At 39.1% G+C, this 17,962-nt stretch overlaps 1 protein-coding gene across 2 annotated transcripts in view; it reads left to right on the top strand.

Moving 5' to 3' along the window:
- Nucleotides 1-2,529: 2,529 nt before the first annotated feature.
- The window catches only part of SLC30A9 (solute carrier family 30 member 9), a 74,048-nt gene continuing 58,615 nt past the window's right edge, over nucleotides 2,530-17,962 (top strand). For both annotated transcript variants that reach the window (XM_081250394.1, XM_081250393.1), the window contains exons 1-2: nucleotides 2,530-2,762; nucleotides 13,212-13,364. In XM_081250394.1, coding sequence (XP_081106520.1) covers nucleotides 2,651-2,762; nucleotides 13,212-13,364 — 265 coding nt within the window. In that variant the 5' untranslated portion in view covers nucleotides 2,530-2,650. The remainder of the gene's footprint in view (nucleotides 2,763-13,211; nucleotides 13,365-17,962) is intronic.

Below are 17,962 nucleotides of genomic sequence, written 5' to 3'. Positions count from 1 at the left end.
CTGCACCACCTGGGAAGTCCCAGGAACAGCATTTTTTAATGTTTAACCACTTAATGTTTTAATCTATGTTTGTCATAGGAAGTTAAATTGCTTACCATTCTTGTGATAATTTAATCACTATCACCTCACTAATCTGGTTGTACTTTCTCAATCAGCATAAAAGACTGTGTTGATTCTCTTAAAATTGGGAACATACTAATGTATTTCCCCTTGAATTAGTTATTTTGTAGTGAAACTGAGCAGGACCCTGTGGGGCCTTTCCATGTCCCCTGTTTCTTACTTATAGGAAAAAGGCTACAGCCTCCCAGACCCTCTCCAAGTTACGAGTTATTCAAAGTTACTAATTAGGGAAGTGAGGGAATGCAGAAACAAAGGAGGAACAGTCAAGAAACAATAGTGCAACAATAAAGCAGGGTCCTGGTTCCTCCTCAGTAGATATACATAACAATATATCTCTGAGTTCTTCTACAGAAACTAAGGCTCCCTACCCAGGTGGAGGATGGTAATTTCAGGCTGAGCACAAGCCATGTGGACCCCAGACTGGTTGGAACCAGAAGGCTGATGATTGAGATTCTTGGAATCTCAATCTCAACCGGCTACCTCACCACCAACCAATCAGAGGAAGGTCACACACCCTGCAGACCTTCATCCGAATTTTGCCAGTAGAAACTTTTCCCTGAAAACCTTCAGGGAGTTTTGGCTTTGCTTGGCCCAGCAATAAACCTTTCTTTGCTCCAGACTCCTACGTCTTGGTTTGCTTGGCCTCTTTGTGCATCGGACACACGAACTTAGGTTCGACAACAGTAATACTACAATTAAATGACTCATTAATTTTAAAACAAACCATCATGCATTCCATTCGATTAATTTATTTGTGTCAGGCACTGTTTTAGCCCCTGGAAAACAGCAGTGTGCAAAACACAAGATTTCAGCATCATGATGCTTATTTTTTATTCTGAGAGACAGAAAATAAAAAAATGCATATATATAATTTCAAATATCTTTAGACATTTTGAAGAAAAGTATACAGGGCAACAGGGTAGATACTAAACAGGCCTATTATAGCGTCGGGGAGGAAGAAATTTTCCTCTACCCTTCTAAGTTCTAGTGTTACCGAGTCCACGCTCGCTCTCTGCTCGCCGCACGACAGGCCAATAAATCAGAGACGATGTGTTGAGGCAAGGAACCCGACTTTATTCGGAAAGCTGGCAGACAGAGAAGATGGCAGACTAGTGTCTCTGAAAAACCATCTTATCAGGGACTGGATGCCAGTTACTTTTATAGAGTCAGAGAGGGAAGTAAAGTAAAAAGGCAGAATAGAGAGGGAGAGATGGGAAGGAAGTAAAGTAAAAAGGGCCATCAGTCTTGCAAAACGTCTCCTGGAATGGCCAGGCTCGGGGAGGAGATGTGTTAATTTCTTCTTTCTTGCAGCCATTCACAGGCGGGTAGGGTTCCCTGAGGCAGGCCATCATGTATGATTTAAATAACAAAAGCAACGAAAAGCAAAGGCTAAAGTCAAAGAAACAGATCCAACATGGAGTCAAAATTGGCTCTTCCCTGTTACACTAGCTGGTCTAAGAATTAAATTAACATGAGAAAGATTAACAGGAGAAAATCAAACAAAAGTTTAATAACATGTATACATGGGAGAGACCCTGGAAAACTGACTAACTCTCCAAAACCCTCACCTTGAATACCATCTTCAGCTAAAGAAAAAAGAGGATGTTGGGGGTAATAGTTCGGGACTTCCAAGGGGAGGAAGGTAACTGGCAAGGAGACAAAAAAGCAAATGTTTGGTAAACAAATGTTTGCTGGGCCCACAGAGACAATAGGATAGAGAGGAATTTTAACAAGCCGACTTTGCTAGGTTCCTCCCTGTCTATATACCTAGTTTGTACTACAATTATCTATGGTGATAGCTCCCTTCTAGGAACAAGTTCTCTATCTACATTCTTTTAGGCAGGTAGGGTAAAGGTCAAAGGTGATGAGTCTTTTGGGCCTTAAAAAAAAAAAATCAGCCTAAATTAATTCTCTTGCCAAAGAACTGATTCTGTGGGTACTTGCCTTCACGGTAATGGCTACACAACGCTGTTGTGATGTACTGTGTTCCAGGTTCCGAGGGCACTGAGGACAAATTAGCCTAGGCTTGGGATTATCCAGAAAGGCCCTGGAGAGGGAGAGGCTCAGAAGGCCACTGTCCTTCCTTCCCACCTTACCTCCCTTTTCCAACACCATGGTCCAGGATCTGAGCCCAGAAAAAAGAAAACTAGGCAGAGCCCTCAACGGCTGTCACTTCTGCCAAGGCTTTCCGGGAGGTTAAGAAGCAAACAATTAATTTGTAGATACCCAAGCAAGGTGCAAAAGCAGTAGCTCGCTAAGACAAGGAGAACACGCCAAACTTTCTGCGCAGCCACGCCCTACCAAGCTTTTCCGGGGCAAGGTCTCGCGATTCGTGCTCCGCGCGTACGTCATTTCCGCTGCGTCCGCGGCCAGGTCATTAAATAATGTTACCATTTCCGAGTTCGCTAAGGCCGCCTGCGGCGGCGCAGGCGTCGGTGTTCTGTAGTGTCCGGTCTATGGAGTCAGTTGGTTTCGGCGGCAGCGCGGAGGTAGCAGGCGGTGTCCGAGTGGGGTCCTTTGCCCCGCCAGGATGTTACCGGGCTTGGCCGCCGCCGCCGCGGCCCACAGATGTAGCTGGTCCTCCCTGTGCCGGCTCCGTCTGCGCTGCAGGGCGGCAGCCTGCGGCTCCAGCGACCTCCAGGGTGAGTGTCCTGCGCCGGCCTCTGACTCTGCGGAAGCCGGACTGGAAGACAAGGCCGGGCGCCTCGCCTAGGGAGTATGCCGCCTTGCCCTTTCCCAGCCCCAGAACCTTGACATTGCAGTTCAGCCTGCCCAGCCGGCGGGGGCCCCTACAGGCCTCCCTGATCCTGGTCTCGCCCACGGTCCTAGCGAGGCCCCCGCGGGCATTTGGGGGCAATTCTCGGGTCTGGTCGCATCCATGAAACGGACCACTTCGTTTCAGATAAAACGTTACGTGAGCATCGCAGTGCCCGGCGGTGACCGCCCGCCTCCCCCTGCAGGCAGTGCGAAATTGCTGACTCCCCAAAGTTCCAGGGTCTTTTGAGCTCACCGCCTTACCTTTTTTGAGCACTTTGACCGAATAGATTTTCTTACCCTGTTCCTTTCCTCGTACTCCCAACCTGTGTTATTAAATTTTCTAAGGAGGAATTTGGGGGTTGCTACGCAACTTTTACGAATCATCCTTTAAGATGGGGGTATGACCATCCTACAATTATTGAATGAGCCCAGTTCGGTTGAACAATCTTTTTGGTGAAAAAGTGTCTGCTGGAGCTGTAACCCAGAAAAAAGCGGTTGTCGGCAGGTTGTATCCCTCTTTTTCAGCTGTCTTTTCTGACTCAAATTTAAATTGACAGTTTACACAATAACCTTGAACTTGCAAGTTTTATTTAGGCTTACCTCCGTTTTTACTGTCATTGGCATGCCATAGGTTGCTTGACACTTGGGAAGTGTTAGGAACAATGAGGGAAGAGACAGAACCAAATCCACCCCTAATCTAATCCCCCAGAGTCTTGGGGATGAAAAGAGTATTTACAGAAACATTTACCCAAAATTTATGTTTGAAAAAACTTGTAGCATGTTTGTGACCTTGCAGTAGAAGTTGAAAGTCGTAGTCATTCAAGTTTATAAGTAACATAAGCTAAAATAATGCCTATGCTGTGCAATTATTTTAGAATATGGTCCTATCTTTTATTTGCAATAAATATAAAAACTGGCTCTTAAAATTTCGGAAGGGTTAATTTTAAAAGCACTGTTCTTGGGGCTTTTTGGTAGTGATAAAAACGTGTAATTGTGGAGTTTTCCTATAATGGAAATGTACCTGATTCTCTTATGAACAAAATGATTCATCTGGTTGTACTGTACTCCAAAATCCCCAATTAAACTTTCTGGCCTAGTTGCTTTTATTGACCAAGCAATTTCGGCATTTTACACTTAAATTACGTGGAGTGGCTGTTGAATTTAGTCTAAACAGCCCTTTAAGGGTGGGTAAAAAGAAGTTGAAATAGTGTAATTTGTAATCCATTATTCTCTGTCTCTGTCAAGTCGAAAATTATGTGCTCTTTGTCTCATCCCTCTGTGAACTACAGATAATAATCACCTATCTCTCCAGTCGGAATGACTGCAAAGTTGTTTGCAATGTTTATTACCAAAAAATTAAAATGTGTTTTCATGTTTAAAAACAGTAGATGTAAAAAATAACCTTGTTTGTGCAAATTTAGTTTCAAAAATACTGAAACAGTTTTTAAAAGGGCAGCCATAATTATGATAAAGCTTAAAAAAATTATTTAGAAAAAGAGTACTAATTTAGAAAAAGAGTACTAAGTACTCTAGTAGTACTAAGAGTACTAACTAAAAAGAGTACTAAGTTGGATGCACGTAAGAAGAAAATATTTGCAGAACTTTTGGGAAAAATTCTAAAAAATAAATATTTTTCTTTGTCAAGAAATAAAGTTTAGTTTATGCTTCTAAAACTGCTGTGTGGCTGGGAAAAACCTATAAAGAATAAGTCGAGGAGGAAATCTTGAAGGAAACAACTGCTTCATTTGCACACTTAAAAATGAGAAATGTCTGTGGGTCAAACTAACACTGAAAACATTTAAAGGCAAAAAGGAAGACAATATTCTAGAGCAGCTCTGTCCAAAAGAAATGTAATGTGAACCATGTATGTAATTTTGATTTGTCTGATAGCCATATTTTAAAAAGTAAAAACAGATGAAATTAATTTTATTAATATATTTTATGCAGTATATTCAAAATATTTCAACATGTAATCAATATAAAAATTATTGAGATATTTTACATTATCTTTTCTTAACCGTCTCTGGAGTCCAGTTTACACTTATAGCACATCTTACAGACTCCACATTTCAAGTGCTCAGTAAACAGTGACTACTGTATTGCACAGTGCGCTTATAAAGTTAGTATCCCTAATTTATAAAGAATTTTTACAAACCATTGTACATTCCAGTAGAAAAATGGGCAAAGGAAATGAATGCTTTCATAAAGCCATTCGAGTAGCCAATAAAAGTGCAAAAATGTTCATACTTACTAATAAGCATAGCAATATAAGTCTAAAGGATTTACTACTCATTGTCTCATATTAGCTAAGTTTTTCATAGTGATTCTTCATATTGAGGGTGCAGAAAAGCAGGAACTCTCTTACTACTGATTGGGACATATAGTTAGTTGAACAGTGTTTTGGAGGTCAGTTATTCTTTATGTTAAAAATAACTTTAGGACTTCCCTGGTGGTTCAGTGGTTAAGAATCCACCTGCCAATGCAGCGGGACACGGGTTAGAGCCCTGGTCCGGGAAGATCCCACATGCCACGGAGCAACTAAGCCTGTGTGCCACAACTACTGAAGCCTGCGTGCCTAGAGCCCATGCTCTGCAACAAGAGAAGCCTCCGCAATGAGAAGCCACACACCGCAACAAAGAGTAGCTCCCACTCGCCGCAACTAGAGAAAGCCCGCGTGCAGCAATGAAGACCCAATGCAGCCAAAAGATAAATAAGTAATAAATAAATAAAACCTTACTTTAAAAAAAGAAGAACTTTAAAGGTATATGACTTCTCACCCAACAATTATATTTAAAGGGATTTGCTTTCAAGAAATAATCAGATACATATTAAAGTCTGTGCACAAGTTTATTATTAATAGTAGTAAATAGGTAACGTTTACAGTTACGATGAGTTGGAAACGTTATGGTACAATTATTTTATTTTTATAAATTTATTTATTTTTGTCTGTGTTGGGTCTTTGTTGCTGTGCGCAGGCTTCCTCTGGTTGTGGTGAGCGGGGGCTACTCCTCGTTGTGGTGCACTGGCTTCTCATTGCAGTGGCTTCTCTTGTGGAGCACGGGCTCTAGGCACACGGGCTCTAGAGCACAGGCTCAGTAGTTGTGGTGCATGGGCTTAGTTGCTCCGCAGCATGTGAGATCTTCCCAGACCAGGGCTTGAACCTGTGTCCCCTGCATTGGCAGGCAGATGCTTAACCACTGCACCACCAGGGAAGCCCTGGTACAGTTATTAAGGGCTGGTGATAGATGCAAACACTTCTAAAAAAAATCATAATGTAGAAGAATATTTAGTGGCGTGGGAAAATGCTCTTGAAACTAGAAAAAATGTAAGAATATATACTATGATATTACTAGTGACTTTCTCTAGAAAAAGTTTTTTTTATTAACTTTAGTGTTTTTCAAATGATCTACACAAACATATACTTTCAAATGATAAAAATATTACTTAGGGCCTCCCTGGTGGCGCAGTGGTTGAGAGTCTGCCTGCTGATGCAGGGGACACGGGTTCGTGCCCCGGTCCAGAAAGATCCCACATGCTGCGGAGCAGCTGGGCCCGTGAGCCACGGCCACTGAGCCTGCACGTCCGGAGCCTGTGCTCCGCAATGGGAGAGGCCACAACAGTGAGAGGCCCGCATACCGCAAAAAAAAAAAAAAAAAAAAAAAAAAAAAAATATATATATATATATATATATATATATATATATATTACTTAGTTTCTCTAGTAAATATGCCCTTTTTAAAAAAAGTTCTTTTGGCTTTGCATAAGCACTTATTTTATTTTTTCATGTATTTATGTCTTGCCTCATTTGACAGTGATTTGAGATGGGAGGATGCTCCTTTAAGGACTACATGCCAAATCAACAGATAACATGCTTTTGCTTAAGTCGGAGATTAATAAAAGTATAGTTTTTAAATAAAAATATAGAAATTGACCTTTGTATTTTTTAAATTTCTGTCTGCAATCTGCTAGTATTACCATATGAAAAGTAGAGTGGGAATTTAGCCCCTTAAATAACTAATAGGAACATTGACAGTTATAAAAGACCATTTTGGCAGGCTGACAGCATGATTCTGTGTAGTTCAGGTTAATAATAGGGTTACCTGTAAAATGAGGTTAACCACGGTATGTGCTTCATAGGGTTTTTGTGAGTGAGAATCATTCAGGAAAGAGGTACCAGGCATTGTAGTTGCTGGTGGTGCAGTACTGAACAAGACAGACACAGTTTCCACCATTTTTGGAAATGAGGAATGAGAAAACATATCTAAATGCTATAAAGGAAATAAGCAGAGTGATGGGCTAGAAGGTAGCCAGCAGGGGCCATTTCATTAGCTGTGCTGGCCTGGGACTCCAGGTTTTCTGAGGAGGTGGAAACAGCCAAGGCATGAAAAATGAAAATGAGCAAGCCAGATGAATATCTGGGGCAAAGAGCAATCCAGGCAGAGCAAATAGAAACCCTAGAGACTAGACTTGTATTCAGGAGCAGGAGGAAACGTGCTGTGGCTGGAGTGTGGTTGGAAGGGGAGGGGTGTGTGAAATGAGATTGGGGAGGCATCATAGCCTTTTGGGTTGTAGGTTTAAAAAAAAAAAAGCAAGTGTTTAAAAAATATCATTCTCGGAGCGGCTAGGCTTGTGAGCCATGGGTGCTGAGCCTGCGCGTCCGGAGCCTGTGCTCCGTAACGGGAGAGGCCACAAGAGTGAGAGGCCCCGCGTACTGCAAAAAATTTTTTTAAAAAATAAATAAAAAATATTCTGACTACTATGTAGAGAATGGAATGGAAAGGGAAGAGTGTAAATAAGGAGATCACTGGGGGCTATTAATTAGAGTTACCTACGCAAACAGGATTGTGGTTGGACCATGGTAGTTAGCAATGGAGATGGAGAGATGTAGATGGCTTTGAGGTATATTTTGGGATATAAATTATAGTGTGATAATACAGGTAAAGCACTTAGTACAGTGGCACTTGGCAAATCCTTAATGTATTTGATATTTTTATTTCCCCTTTTCCTAAGCAAATGTTTACAAGAATTAAGCAAGGCAGTAGAGTTGGTGTGCCAAGATGCAGTGCAGGAAGTTGTATATTCTTTACATACTCCAAAAAAAAGGATTCCCTATTGCTTACTCTGTTCTGGTGAAAAATCACATCAGCAATAGTCCTGAAGGTTGAGCCACCTGGTCTAGGTCACACTTTTGCTTGCCAGATGATTAGACATAAGAGGGATTTTCCTGCATTTTTTGTTAGCTGAAAGCATAAAAGTAAACTAAAGATAGTCAGTGTGTTACTATTAGCAGTATAATATTTGAAGTAATTTAACAATGGATGTATTTTTAATTTAAAATTTTAGACATTTGGGGAAAATACAGAAAAGTATAAAGTATAGAGTAAAAATTATGCATAATCCAGATATTTCACCAGTAGCATTTTTGAATAGTTGAAATCAAGCTGTATTATTTTGTCTCCTGCTTTTTTTAATGCAACATCATGATTCAGTTATACACACAAACATATATTCTTTTTCAGAATGTATATTTTTCAGAATATACATATATATATTCTTTTTTAGATTCTTTTCCATGGTAGGTTATTACAGGGTATTGAATATAGTTCCCTGTGCTATACAATAGGTCCTTGTTGTTTATCTGTTTTATGTATCGCAGTGTATACATGTTAATCTCAAGATCCTAATTTATCCCTCCCCTCTTTTCCCCTTTGGTAACCATAAGTATGTTTTCTATATCTGTGAGTCTGTTTCTGTTTTGTAAATAAGTTTATTTGTATCATTTTTTAGATTCCACATATAAGTGATATATGATATTTGTCTATCTCTGTCTGACTTCACTTAGTATGATAATCTCTAGGTCCATCCATCTGCAGTGGTCTCTCTTTCTTTTTTTTGTTTTTTTAAAAAAATATTTATTTATTTGGCTGTGCTGGGTATTAGTTGCATGCTGCAGGGTCTTCATTGCTGCCTGCGGGATCTTTAGTTGTGGCATGCGGGATCTAGTTCCCTGATCAGGGGTCGAATCTGGTCCCCCTGCATTGGGAGCATGGTGTCTTAACCACTGGACCACCAGGGAAGTCCCTGTAATGGTCTCTTAAGAAAAGAGACTGATCTCTGGAAGACTTAGGTGCAAGTTTGTCTCTGGTCCTGAAGTTAGCCTGAAGCAAAACATTTCAAACCGTTAAGAAATCTTTTTGTTTGTTTTTAGTTATTATTATTGCAGAAGCAACATACACAGTAGACAGAATTGTCCGTTTGCATGGGAGAAAAAGAGTTTTTTGTATTGTTGTAGTATGGAAAGGCTAAATTTCCTCCAAAAGCCAGAGTAAGTGGTAGGTGACAAACAAGATCGGAGAGGACAAAGGGTGATCAGTAGCAAAGTTATTAGGAGTTGCAGAGGCAGTAACAGTAAAATAAAAGCAGAGAAAAGTGATTGTTTCGACTAGACTGATAAGATACCAGTAGCTCTGCAGTCTCCATGAACAGCCTTGTATATGCAGCAACGAGAAGTTCCTTGTCCAGGCCCATAGAGTAGTGAGCACCAAACTAAAGACTAATCTGTACCATAACCTAGCTTATTTTAGAAGTCACCTTGAAGAAAGGGTATGAATGGTGGTTAATTTTTTTTTACTGTTTTTCTGCCTCCTAGAATTAATTAACAAATTCAGTAATTTATTCAACAAATGGTTGAGTTTCTACTGCTATGTGTTAGGTATTCTGTTTGTTTTATTGAATCAGATATGGTCCTGTGTATTTTTTAGAATATAAAATGTTAAAGGTAGAAACATATTCTGCAATTTCTGTGTAATTTTCAATCTTGTATTCATGGCAAATGTGTACTTTTAAAGCTGATACCTAAAATTCTACTAAAGTTAAAAATTAATTACTTTTTGAAATGGTGAGCAAGGAAGCTATCAAGATTACTAAGATAGTGTCACAGGATACGGGAGTTGAGAATTCCCTGGCGGTCCAGTGGTTAGGACTCTGCGCTTTCACTGTTGAAGTTAAGGGTTCGATCCCTGGTCAGGGAACTAAGATCCCACAAGCCGTGCGGAGAGGCCAAAAACAAAAAGGACACAGGAGTCAATTTGAAGAGACCCCTACTGGCCCAAAACGGGATGGACAGTTTGGACATAAATCAGGATAATGACTAAAATGGATTGATATACATCAAATAATGTTTAAATCTATGGAATCATAATGATACATACACATGCAAATTATTGTGTCACTATTGCAGGATGGTAGGTAGTGAACTCATTATTTTGAGAACTGGTAATGGTAAATAAAGGGAGAAAATTAAGCATTTAGCCTGACTTTCTTATATGAACTATACTGCTGGATAACCAAATACATGAAGGGAATTTTCTCTTTGTAGAAGTATTCTGACAAAAAAATGAAGTGATAAAACTATAGTATCACCATTTTGTAACCACCTAAGGAATAAATGATTTAGGCATTGAACAACAGCAGACACTATCACAAATAGAGATAACCAAATATTATGTGGCTCCTGGTTAAAGAACACATCACCACTTATCAAGTAGTGTTGTCCTAATAAAAGGGAGCCTGAATTTGGATAAAGCCTTTATATCCATCGATTTATAGAACGCATAGAAGTACAGGTTAAACTACACCATGGGAATTAAATCAGTAAAATTCAGACTGGAAAACAACCAGGACAAAAATTTAGTACGAACAGCTGGTTTCTTCAATATAAAAATGGCTGTAAAACACATATCCTGTAGAAAAGAGACTTAAAAGACATCTCAGTCAATTGCAGTATGTGGACCAAATTAGGATCTGTTCACATACACAAAAATTATGACTTGTAACAGTGGAAATTGGAAATTGAGGATACTTGATGATATTAAGGATTTTTTTACTTGCAATGGTGGTACGGCTATGTTTTAAAAAGTTCTTATCTCTTAGAATGCATTCTGAAATATTTATGAATGAAATTATTTAATGTCTGAGATTTACATCAAATTAATATGTAGGTGGGGAGATGCAGGTCCTGGCAGAGGTGAAACAAGGTTGGCCATGAGTTGTTAATTGTTGAAGTAATGAGTATGTGTACGTTTATTGTACTGTTTTTTTCTACCTTTGCATAATTTTGAAATTTTCTGTAATAACATGTTTTAAAAATTAAGGAGAACCTTGAAAAAGATCTAGGATCAAGTCACGAAAACATTGTCCTCTTCTGAGGAAGGATTTTTAGACTGTAGTAATCCCTCTTTAAACACCTTAGCACAGTCTCTATAGAAGTGTTTCATCAGTGGGTAAAAAAAAATGTTGGTGTCATAGTGTTTTTGTTAGGTAATAATCACAAAAGATATTTTTAATAGGCTGACAAGTCAGAACACCAGTGGCTGTGGTGAAGAAGATGCTTTCCTGGAGGGTGGGTTTCTTAGGAGAATTTGCTTTAAACCCTTTCTTCACTAATTAATTTTGCTGGTAGTCTACGTATTTTAACGTGCAAGAAGATACATTGTTATATTCACTTTACTCAGCCTTTAATAAGTAGAGGCAAATGATCAAAAAAACATACTGGGGGACTTCCCTGGTGGCACAATGGTTAAGAATCTGCCTGCCAATCAGGGGACACGGGTTTGATCCCTGGTCCTGGAAGATCCCACATGCCATGGAGCAGGTAAGCCTGTGCACCGCAACTACTGAGCCTGAGCTCTAGAGCCTGCTAGCCACAGCTGCTGAGCCTATGTGCCACAACTACTGAAGCCCACGTGCCTAGAGCTCGTGCTCCTCAACAAGAGAAGCCACCGCAGTGAAAAGCCCAAGTACTGCAACAAAGAGTAGCCCCCGCTTGCTGCAACTAGAGAAATCCTGCACGTAGCAAGGAAGACCCAACACAGCCAAAAATAAATAAATAAATTTATTAATGAAAAACAACAACAACTGGGCTTCCCTGGTGGCGCAGTGGTTGAGAGTCCACCTGCCGATGCAGGGGACACGGATTCGTGCCCCGGTCTGGGAAGATCCCACATGCCGCAGAGCGGCTGGGCCCATGAGCCATGGCTGCTGAGCCTGCGCATCCAGAGCCTGTGCTCCGCAGTGGGAGAGGCCACAACAGTGAGGGGCCTGCGTACCGCAAAAAACAAACAAACAAAAAATACTCGGTCTTCAACAAATATTTGCCAAATAAATGAAAGAGTAAGTTGACATCAGAAAGTTTTTGAAGAAAGCAAGTTCTAAGCCTGAAATTTGAATGAATACTTATGCTGCCTTATGCCCCTCATGCTTTTCAGATTATCTTCAGTGTTCACAATAATTTTTCCTGATGAATTCTCTGAGCCATTAAAAAATTAATTTTTCTTGATTTTGGAAGGCAGTCTACACATGCACATACATGAATTAACATTTTGGGAAGATCATTATTAAGCAGTTAGAAAAGTTTCAACTCTTAGTGCTTAACCCTCCACTCTTGGAGAAACTTGACTGTTTCTAATGATATAATTGCATTATTTCACCTAAATCTTTAGAAAATATATAAATTATACCGAAACAAGATTTTCGAGTTTTAAGTACTCAGCGTAAAAAAATAAAACCAAGAGGGTCACATGAGAGTAGAGACAGATAGATATACTTTTCTACCACTTTGATGCAAATGTGGAATATATTTTCCTTCTGTATTTCAGCCCTCTAAAGCTCACAGTCAACCCAGATGCAACAGCTAAAGTGCTTTGTAATTAGTCTTCTATTCTTCCCTCAATTAGAATTCCCATATACTGAGAAATCTCACCAAATGTTGATCTAATTATCTGACTTAAAAACATCAGTGACAGTATGAATGACTGATTAATATAATTCACATATTGATTGTGAAATGAAAGATGACTCAATCTCCACCTAGCAGAAGGAAGATGCAGGGTAGTTTTGAGTAGGACACCCTCCTGACCTTCCCCCTCTAAGAGTTCTTATTCTGAAAAGTACATTATATGTCATTTTTTTATCATGCAACCAGCATACAAAATAAAGAATACCTTGTAAATGCCAGAGACCTTTCAGAACAGCTGAATAATACAAATATTTTGACTTTATATAATTTTAAAAGTTTCCATATAAATAAATTTGCAAATTAGGGGACAAAAAGGAATATTTTCTTTTCCTTTACAAAATATAGACCCTGTATACCTAGGGCTCAATGAAACACTTCCATGGAAAGGGTGGCTTAGCATTGTGCATTTGGATATTTAACAGGATGAAAGTTTTACTGTTATTCTGTAAAATTATTCTCTTATCATAGGTATGTTTTATTGGGTATAAAAATCCTTATTATTAGTTTGTTTGAAATTTAAAAAAATTTTTTCTTTTAGAATGGCAGAATTTAGTGACATTTGGAAGCTTTTCAAATATTGTTCCCTGTTGTACACTGAATCAAGTAAAGTTGTATTCCACAAATGTTCAGAAAGAAGGACAGGGATCACAGACTCACAAAATGGAAAAAGTGCCATCATTTGATGAAGCAGGTATGTATAAATCTTTTAAAATAGTTTTTTCCTGTATACCGGGATCGTTTGCATAAGATTATTTGTTCCTTGAATGTTTGATAGAACTTATATGTAAAACCATCTGGACTAGTGTTTTCTTGGTGAGGAGTCATTAAACTGCTAACTTAATTTCTTTTAATTTTTCTATTTCTTTTTGACTCAATTTTGGTAAGTTCTGTTTTTTTCTAGGAATTTATCCACTTCAAGTAAATTTTTAATTTATTGACATGAAGTTCATGGTACTCTCTGTATACTTTTAGCAGCATATGTAGTTACACCCTTTTTTCCATTCCTAGTGGTGTTTGTCTTATTTTCTTGATTAATTTTGCCAAAGCTTTGTCTATTTTATTATTTTTCCAAGTAACTTTTTTTACTTTGATTCTTTATATCATATGTTTGTCTCTTATTTCATTAATTTCCACTCTTACCTTAAATATATTCTCCTTTCTGCTTCCTTTGTATTTACTCTGTTATTCATTTTTTAACTATCATATCAGTTAGCTATTTTGCTCATTAATTTTGAACCTTTCTTCTTTTCTAAAGTAGGAATTTAAGCCATAGTTTTATTGGGTATAAAAATCATTATTAGTTTGTTTGAAATTAAAAAATTTTTTTTCTGTTAGAATGGCAGAATTTAGTGACATTTGGAAGCTTTTCAAATATTGTTCCCTGTTGCACACTGAATCAAGTAAAGTTGTACTTGAAAGTTGTACTTTCTTTTAGGTTTCTTTTATTTTTTTTTTTTGCGATACGCGGGCCTCTCACTGTTGTGGCCTCTCCCATTGCGGAGCACAGGCTCCAGACGCGCAGGCTCAGCGGCCATGGCTCACGGGCCTAGCCACTCCACAGCATGTGGGATCTTCCTGGACCGGGGCACGAACCCATGTCCCCTGCATCGGCAGGTGGACTCTCAACCAATGCACCACCAGGGAAGCCCAATCTTTGTCTTTTAACTGAAAGTTTAGTCTGTTTACATTTACTGTAATCATCGATATGTTTGGACATATTTCTGCCATTGTATCATGTGCTTCCCTGTGCGTTTTTTTTTTTTTTTTTGCAGTACGTGGGCCTCTCACTGCTGTGGCCTCTCCCGTTGCGGAGCACAGGCACTGGATGCGCAGGCTCAGTGACCATGGCTCACGGGCCCAGCTGCTCTGCGGCATGTGGGATCCTCCCGGACCGGGGCATGAACCCATGTCCCCCACATCGGCAGGTGGACTTTCAACCACTGCGCCACCAGGGAAGCCCTGTGGCTGACCCTTTTGGTCATTTACATCTTTTTTCTTTAATATAAATTTATTTATTTATTTATTTTTGGCTGCGTTGGGTCTTTGTTGCTGCGCGCGGGCTTTCTCTGGTTGTGGTGAGTGGGGGCTACTCTTCATTGTGGTGCGCAGGCTTCTCATTGTGGAGCACGGGCTCTAGGCTCACGGCTTCAGTAGTTGCAGCACGCAGGCTCAGTAGTTGTGGCTTGTGGGCTCTAGAGCACAGGCTCAGTAGTTGTGGTGCACGGGCTTAGTTGCTCTGCGGCATGTGGGATCTTCCTGGACCAGGGCTCGAACCCATGTCCCATGCATTGGCAGGCAGATTCTTAACCACTGCGCCACCAGGGAAGTCTGGTTATTTACATCTTAAATGACATGTCAGCTCTGCACACCCAGTCAGTCTTTAATATTACACTCATTTTAATTCTCTGTGTAACTAGCACTTATTACTGACAGATATTTTCAGTATCTGCTTTATTTTTCCCCGTTTCCAAGCCTCGTGATAGCAGGAACTTCAGTGCCTAGAGCAGTGGTTTACCCATAGTAGGGGTTTAATAGTTTGTAAATAAGTGAATGCATAGAGTTCTAACCTGGGGATAGAGATTTAGGAGTTATTAGCTACACCAGCTGGTAACTGAAGTCATGAGTGTGTTTGAGACAGTATAGGGAGAGAGTTTAGATTGGGGAGATGAGAGCTAGTACAAAATCCCCAGTGAGTAAGGGACAAGTGGAAGAGGAGGAGCTTGCAAAGAATACTTGAGGAGGTGCAGTCTGGAGAGGTAAAAGAAAAGCCAAGGAGAGTATGGTGTTAGGAGAAGAGAGTATTTGAAGAAGAATAATAAATGTTTCAAGACTGTCTTTCCTATAGTCGGATGTCTTTCACAGGGAAGATTTTACAGATTCCTTGAGAAACCTGCGTTTATGTTTATGATGCCTGTTTTTCATCCTTTTCCCTAAGCCTCATCTTCTCTTGGGCTTACTATGCATTTTTAGCCAGTTTCTTCTCTTTTCCTTGTGGTGATGGAGAACTGCTGGGGTAAATATTGATTGAGAGTTTGATATTAGAGGATGAAGGAATGGAGAGTGTCATGAGTCCCTAAGTTCCAGAAATAAACATATTTATTAGAACATTGAAATGGGAGAAGAAACAGATGATGAAATAATATAATTAAAGGTAAAACATGTTATAATGCTCTTCTGAAGGTGAACATCGACGCAGGCAAAAATATTTAATGTTGGTTCCACTATACAGAAGGCTTGAAATTGAAATCTGTGACTAGGTTTCTTTTTCCTCTGCTGACTGAAATTAAGATGTTAGTTTATTTTATTATATTCGGAGTACATTGTTTATTGATGGTTTTATTTTGGGCTTAAGTTTTCAGAATTTGCTTAGGCCAAATTAGACCTTGTTAACCATCAGATAGACAGCAAGTAATTGCTTGATTGAAAGATAATTTGTATATTTAAGAGTTTGAGATTGACTTCTGAATAATTCAGATCACGTGATAAAGTCAGAAACAGCTCATTAAGAGGCAGAGACTTGCTAAGGAATCCTTAAGTTTTTAAGGAGCATTCAGAGGTTTTAAATTTTAGTAAAATCAGTTTTAATTTTGCTAATGACAGCAGATGTGTGGCAAACAGCCAGGGCTTGAGCTTAAAACAAATTTCTAGAGATATTCATGAAGAGAATGTCTGGTTACTTATTGAAATCATAAAGATTCTACTCCAGTGATCCAGTGTAAGTTTATTAAGATGGTGGTGTACAAAAAAAGTATTCATACATGTGTTTGAGCCATTTACTAGCATTTCTTGTTTGTGATTCTTTTTTGCTGCATTGGGTGGCTTGTGGGATCTCAGTTTCCCAACCAGGGATTGAACCTGGACCATGTCAGTGAAAGCCCAGAATCCTAACCATTAGGCTACCAGGAACCTCCCTGTGATTCGTAGCACTATATAATTAGTAATGTCTAGACAGTTTGTGGTGAGAAGAATATCCAGAAGTATCAGTTTTAGAGCAACTTATTTTATGTGATTTGTTTGAATGACTTTGATCATTGTAGAAAGGAGGGTTGTCTGTGAAACTTTAGACAGTAGATTTCCATTGTTCAGACACTAGGTGAGTGTTAAAAGCTTATTATTCTACCACCCTATCCCTTCACTTTTCTCTGCCCAGGGCTCTATTCCCCAAAACAAAAATTTTAAGTAATTGATATATAGATTCTATAGATAAAGATGCTTTAGAATTAGTTTGCTGTTTAGGTAGACAAAAATAAAATATCAGTTATTTAACTGATCAATGTCAGATGTTATAAGCCATAGTTATTAATTAATTAAATAGAAGTGTTTTTAAGCCTTTTTTTTTTTTTTTACTAATATGCCATCATAACCTACTTAGGATCTGATGAATAGTTAAAATAAAGCCTTTTGGGATTTTCTGTATGTTTTAGTTATCAAAACATACCATGTTGGAAGCAACCTAAGTGCCCATCGACAGATGAATGGATAAAGAAGATGTGGCACATATATACAATGGAATATTACTCAGCCATAAAAAGAAACGAAATTGAGTTATTTGTAGTGAGGTGGATGGACCTAGAGTCTGTCATACAGGGTGAAGTAAGTCAGAAAGAGAAAAACAAATACCGTATGTTAACACACATATATGGAATCTGAAAAAAAATAAATGGTTCTAATGAACCTAGGGGCAGGATAGGAATAGAGACACAGACAGGGGCAGGACAGAATAGAGACACAGACATAGAGAATGGACTTGAGGACATGGGGAGGGGGAATGGTAAGCTGGGACGAAGTGAAAGAGTAGCATTTACATATATACACTACCACATGTAAAATAGATAGCTAATGGGAAGCAGCTGCATAGCACAGGGAGATCAGCTTGGTGCTCTGTGACCACCTAGAGGGGTGGGATAGGGAGGGTGGGAGGAGACGCAAAAGGGAGGGGATATGGGGATATAAGTATACATATAGCTGATTCACTTTGTTATACAGCAGAAACTAACACACATTGTGAAGCAATCATACTCCAATAAAGATGTTAAAAAAAAAAAAAGAAAGAAAAAGTACCATGTTAAGTCATTTCCCCAGTGGCTTTTGCTGAAAAGTTAAGAGATATATTAAAAATTACATGTAAGATTTTTTTGCTTTTATTTCAGGAATTTTGCCTTTGTTAATGCCTATTCTGTTGACATTTAATTTATACATAAGAGCATTAAAAGAAGGGAAATCAGTGGATAGGGAGAAATTCTGATCAAGATAGCAATAGCCTTGTTGAATGGATGCTCTGAGGTAACT

Source organism: Mesoplodon bidens (genome assembly GCF_964165515.1).
Source record: "Mesoplodon bidens genome assembly, chromosome: 1".
In the NCBI taxonomy this organism is placed as follows: domain Eukaryota; kingdom Metazoa; phylum Chordata; class Mammalia; order Artiodactyla; family Ziphiidae; genus Mesoplodon; species Mesoplodon bidens.
The sequence above is the reverse complement of the archived record's forward strand: the minus strand, read 5'-3'. Positions and strand labels throughout refer to the sequence as shown.